Raw genomic sequence first — 6,198 nt, forward strand, 5'->3', positions numbered from 1 at the left:
GAGAGAAAAGTACAGGAAGTCACGAACTCATCGTTTGTTCGTTCGTCCCGTTCGTTCATTTATTTATTTATTTATTTATACTCTTTAAATTATTATTATTATTACTGCATTCACGTTTGATAGTTATGATGATAATAATAATAATAAAAGAAAATTTTAAATGGCGTTAAATTGATAAACATACTTACTTACATTTGATTTTATTCAGAGAGAGAGAGAGAGAAAAGAAAAAAGTAAATAAATAATTAATAAAAAAAAATTTTCAATTTATTTATTTATTTATTTATTATTATTTATTTTTTTAGTTTAAAAAGAACATAAATAACACAACAATAAAATATCTAAGTTCACTTATTTATTTATTTATTTTATACACGGTTTTAAATATTATTTACATAATTTACACGCAACAGACTTATTTAATTAATGTTTAGTCTCGTCAATTATTTTTTTTTTATATTGATAAAAACATACATTTAAAAAAATAGATAATAATAATAAAAATTTGACGTGGAAATAGATAGATAAAAGTCAAACAAAATTCAACAAAAAAATAATAATAATAATAAATAAATATCGATATAATAATAATAATAATAATAATCCCTGAATTCGCTTATTTTCAATCACTTTTTTCGAATTATTGGCACCAATAAAAAAAAAAAAAAAAACTTTCTACTGCCACGAACGGGGGTATTTATTTTCATAACCTTTTTTTTAATGCGATACATAAGAGCACAATTTTTAACCATCTGTTATAATAATAATAATAATAATAAAAGTTATGTGAACGTTTGAATTTTTTTTTTTTTTTTTTTCGAAAGTAATTAATTGCATCCGTTTTGCTTCGCCTTTGGTGAAACTAATGGATTGCTGCTCATGGATGCATGGTTGACGCTCCCAGTCTCTGACCGTAAAGTGAATAAGGTGATAAATAAGGTGACAAGCCCGGATGAGGATGAAGGGGAAAACCTAGTGGGGAAAAAGAGGGTAAAAGGGGTCCTTTGCTGTACGGGTGATATCTGGCCGTGGATAAAGGACTCAGCGGCGGAGTGGGATAATTTCGGTGAAGGAGAGGGAGTGCGGGTGGAAGTCCGGGAGGTGGAGGACTTAGGAGAGACATAGAAGACGGTGAAGAATTCGAATTGTTTTCGGAATTTGTTATGCTAGTATGACTTTTCAAATGCTGGAGAAGTTCTTCGGAATTAGAAAAACGTTTTCCGCAATATGCGGCGTCTCCGGCTATCCAATTGCAAACGTAAGGTAGTTGAGATGCGGCGGCCAGCGCGGCTAATTGAGCGTGAGCATACGCAGCGGCGGCGGCAGTACCGCTTGTTGTCGTAGGCAAAAAGTTAGATGGCTTGGTTGTATGTTCACATTGAGCGCAACCGCCTGGACAAGAACCCGGTTTTCCACCGGTTCCGGGTAATAAGTGAGAATTAAGCTGGCAACCTGTGCAGTAGGGATCTCTGCAAACGGGCAATAAAGGTTCGCTTCCTGTCGCGGTTTTCATTCTTGCATAATTTAAATACGGATTAAGTCCTCCTTTTAAGGCGTGCGACGTTAGGAATGAGCTTGCCATGACGTCGAGAGGAAAGGGTCCTCCGGGAGGAGGATATCCCGCGAGTAATCCGGCGGTTGGAAGCGGTAAACCGGCTCCGGATTTAAAACTTCCTATCGGTAAGTCTTTTAAAAGAGGGTCAGCGGTAGACGAAAGAAGACTAGGTGAAAATCCGACCTTTGACGTAGGACTAGGTACTGATCTTGGCACAGCCGTTGATTGGGTCGTCGCAGGAGTTTTAGATTCCGACGTGGACGCCGGAGTTTTTCTACTGTTGCTTATCATGGGCGAAGACCTCGGCGACGAAGAACTTTGGTTGCTATTGCATCTATTTCCATTGACCGGTGCCGGAGTGTTACTACTACTACTTTTCGACGACGGTGTTCTCGCTCTGCTTCCCACCGATCCTCTATCCTCCAGCAATTCTTCCTTGGTATGAATTTCGTACGGTTTAAAACTCGATTTGATGGGCACGTTATCTCCCGCCGATATGTTACTTCCGACCGACGACGCGGGCGAAGCTTTTTCTCTATCCCTTGTCCCGTCATTTTTTTTATGCTTTTCCAACGGGGAAATAAGTTTCGTCGTGGTCGAATCGACTCCTATTTGACTACATGTTTGAGCGAGGAGCGCTAAAGGACTTTTCTTTGCGTCTAACTGAAAAAATAAAAAAAAATAGAAAAAAAAAGAAAAAAAAATTTATATATATATATTTTTTTTCACATCAAAAAATATTATACGAAAAAGATTTCTTTTTCTTTTTTTTTCTTTTCTAATTTAATCATTTTTCATCCCTTATTTTGTGACAAGTAACATCCCTAAGGTGCACGTGTCATATTTTACTCCTGACTTATGATGACAGACTCCTAATGAACTTTTATACCTTCCCCTTTCCCCCACCCCGTTCTTTCTTTCTTTTTTTTTTTATTTTAAATTTTTGAAACGTCATCTTCGTCTTAATATTTAATATTTTTATCAATTTTTTTAATAACATTTAAGTATTTTTTTCTATAAAACATTCCGCCATTTTGAAAACGATCAAAAAAAAAAGTACAAAGAACGTAGTAAACACAATTAAATTCTTTTTTTTTTTTTTACTTTACACAATCTTAAACGATAAAAAAAAAGAAATTGAATTTCTTCGGGCTGACATTTCAAAAAAAAAAATTATAGTAATAATAATAATAAAACGCAGTCAAAAATCGATTTTCGAAACAGAAAAAATAATAATAATAACCAAAAAAAACAAGTGTGGCAAAATGTAAGGCGGCGGTGGAACTTTTAATAATTTGTCGAATTCTAAAAAAACTTGATTTTTTTACACGGTTAACTATTATTATTATTATTATTATTATTATTATTATTATTATTATTATTATTATTATTTAACTAAATTGGGTGAAAGAATTTTTATTTTGTCGGAAGTTTTTATTTTATTTTTAAATAAATTTAACTCGTTTTAACTTATGTAAAACAACTGGTTCTTTCACAACTTTCGGGTTCCATTTTGAAAAATGCATATACATAAAAGAAACTCTAAACGTTTTTAAAACTCCCGTTTAATTTTTTTTTTTTAAAGCAATTTATTTAACATTAAAACGAATACGTTTTATTATTTACCCCCTCCCCCCGGCTTTTCCTCTTTTCCCTTTTCTTTTCCTTCTTTTTTTTTGCAAACTTAATTTTTCTACATTTTCTCAAAATAAAATAAAAAAAAAAAAAACACAAAATAAATTAAATTCCAGAGGAAAAAAGCTATCAAATCGAAGGTGAAAACCCTCCCCCCTCCAACCCCTCCCCTCTAAAGCATAGCCATTCCAGAGCTCATAAAATTCCCTTTTTTTTCCTTCTTTTTCTTTTTTTTCTTCCCTTAACGACCGAGTTCGCAAATAGGTGTATCAGCAATAAAACTTTAAGAAAGGAAAGGCCGTTAAAAGTCTTGAAAGCTCGTAAAACATTCCTACGAGATCAATAAATCAATATGGCGGACGGTTTTTTTTTTTTTTCAACGTGAAAATTCTTTTTTTTTTTTTTTTTTATTCCCGTTTGCAAAAATCATGCAAACAGAATTTCAAATTGATTTTTTTTTTCCTTTTCACTAATACCAAAACCCCTCTAAAACTATTATTATTATTATTATTATAATAAAATAAACTCGTGTTTGTGTATGTGTGTTTGTGTTGTTGGTTCGTTGAGATTTTTCGTTTGTTGCCTTTTTAGTTCCTTTCGTCATAAATTTAAAAAAAAAAAAAACTTTAATTTATTTAACTACTACAACTAATAATAATAATAATAATAATAATAATAATAATAATAATAATAATAATAATAATAATAATAATGATAATAAAATAAAATAATTGATGGGTTATAACAAGTGCGATCGTAACCTTTTTTTTTTTTTTACAGAAATTTGTAATTTATTTTCGTTTTACAAGATTTAAAATCTGGCGAATTGCCGCCTCCTCCTTCTCCTCCTCCTCCTTTCCTTTCCTTTGACGGTAAATCATACGGGGGGAGGGGAGGGGGGAAACAACTTTCCGTGTAAAAAAAAAAAAAAAATTCTCAGGAAGAAAAAAAAAAAAAAAGAAAAAAAAAAGGATTGTGAAAAACGTTGGTTACCTAAGTGAGATTTATTGCATCAAACCGTGACTAATTGACGTTCGTTTAATAATAATAATGATAATAAACAACACGAAGAAGTAAAAACTCACATGTAAATAATAATAATAATAATAATTCTACTGAACAATGACTGAACAAATGACCGTCGAAACTCATTAATAACAAAAAAAAAAAAAATATACATGAAAATAAAAATTAAGTAATTTAAACAAATTCAATATTTCCCCCGTTTCGAATGTTTTTCACTTTCCCCCCACCCACACCCACACCCACACCCTCCCCTACCTAATTAAAAAGAAAAATTATTATCATCATCATTATTTTTCTTTTCAGAATTTAATACTTTTTTTTGATTTAATTTCTAATAAATATTATTAAATTTTTTTATTTAACGTTTTGTAATTTATTACACGCACACGCACGCACACATACGGGAAACCTTTTTCTCTCTCTCTCTCTCTCTCCTCTTTTACTATCTCTATCTCTTTCTCTCTTTTAAATTTATTTATCATTGGGAGAAGAAAAAAAAAAAAACGATAATATTAATAAATCAACCGACGACTACACACTATATCCTACTACTAGGACATTCGACATTACATTACTGCCAATAAATTTATTTAACAACCGACGGTTTGTTTCAAACGTTATCATAATAATAATGATAATAATAATAATAAACCAAAAACAGGAAAGATAAATAAAAGAGAGAGAGAGAGAGAGAGAGAAGAAAAAAGCGAAGAACGTCAACACACACACAAAAAAAGATGTCAAAAACGTTGAAAACATACAAAAGACATAAATCTTCCACGGGTAATAATTTTTTTTGGGAAAGTCTTCTTGAGGAAGCTCTCTCTCTCTCTCTCTCCCTATTTTTGTAATCTAAACCCTGGATTCGGTGATCGGGGAGGAACGGGAAGAAATGAGAGAGAGAGGGAATATAAAATACAAGAGAGAGAGAGAAAAAAAAAAGATAGAAAATCTCTCCTCTGTCTTCTGCAGATGGCATATCACTAAAAAAAAACCCCCCTCAAACATAGTCGGGAACATAACAACAATTAAATATCTTTTTCACTGATTAACACTTCCGTTAAATATATATATATATAATTTCACATGTTAAAAAGGTTTCCTTCTTTTTTTATCATCATCATCATCATCATTATTATTATTAGAAGATTTTTTCTGTCGGTTTTTTTTATACACAATCATTTCACTCATGTAACACTTTTCTTATCCTTTTATTTATTTATTTTTAATTATGATTTATTACCGTTTTTTTTTTTTTTTTTTTTAATAAAATTGTTTATGATAATAATAATAATAATGATAATAATAAATTCGGGCATTGACGTTTTGATAACTGTAGAGAAAAATAAAGAATTTCATGGAATTTAAATTGAAACGGACCGACTTTACATAAACACACAAACACACACACAAAGGGCAGGCACTGAATGAATGAAATCAATCATGATAATGAAAAACATTCCAAGAATGTTCTCATTCGAAATAATAATAATAATAATAATAATAATTGATGAATCAAATATATAAAAAAAAAACACAGTTTAAAAGAAAAACCGCAAATTTTTCATTGAGAACGAAAATACACACAAAAAGAACCGTTTAAGGGGGAGGGAGAGAGGGAGAGAAAGAGAGAGAGAGAGAGACAAAATACAAACAAATTTCGACAATCAAATTACAAAAGATTGTCGTCGTTTGTTTTCTTTTAAAAAAAAAAATAAAAAATTCGAAATTGAAACTTACTGTTGTAGGAAGCGGAGTTAAATATTCCGGTCTTAAATACTGATTTGCTCCGGATGTGAGCATTTTACAATGCCTTTTTTTTCTTCTTCTCTTTTTCTAATAATAATAATGATAATGATAATGATAATACAAAATCCAAATTTAACGTATTTTTTTTATTTTTTATATAAAAGAATCACTAGATATACATTTCGTTATGTAATTTTTTCTTTTTTTTTTTTTTTTAATTATTTCACAAAATT

At 30.6% G+C, this 6,198-nt stretch overlaps 1 protein-coding gene across 1 annotated transcript; it reads right to left on the bottom strand.

The window, feature by feature from the left end:
- Positions 1–877: 877 nt before the first annotated feature.
- Positions 878–2,510, bottom strand: Phum_PHUM126320 (uncharacterized protein; the record flags this gene model as incomplete). Its single annotated transcript, XM_002424274.1, has 2 exons — positions 878–2,218; positions 2,445–2,510. The coding sequence occupies 2 exons, from the start codon at positions 2,508–2,510 to the stop codon at positions 878–880; spliced, it is 1,407 nt and encodes a 468-aa protein (XP_002424319.1).
- Positions 2,511–6,198: the final 3,688 nt, after the last annotated feature.

Source organism: Pediculus humanus, genomic scaffold (assembly GCF_000006295.1).
Source record: "Pediculus humanus corporis 1103172107475 genomic scaffold, whole genome shotgun sequence".
NCBI lineage: Eukaryota > Metazoa > Arthropoda > Insecta > Psocodea > Pediculidae > Pediculus > Pediculus humanus.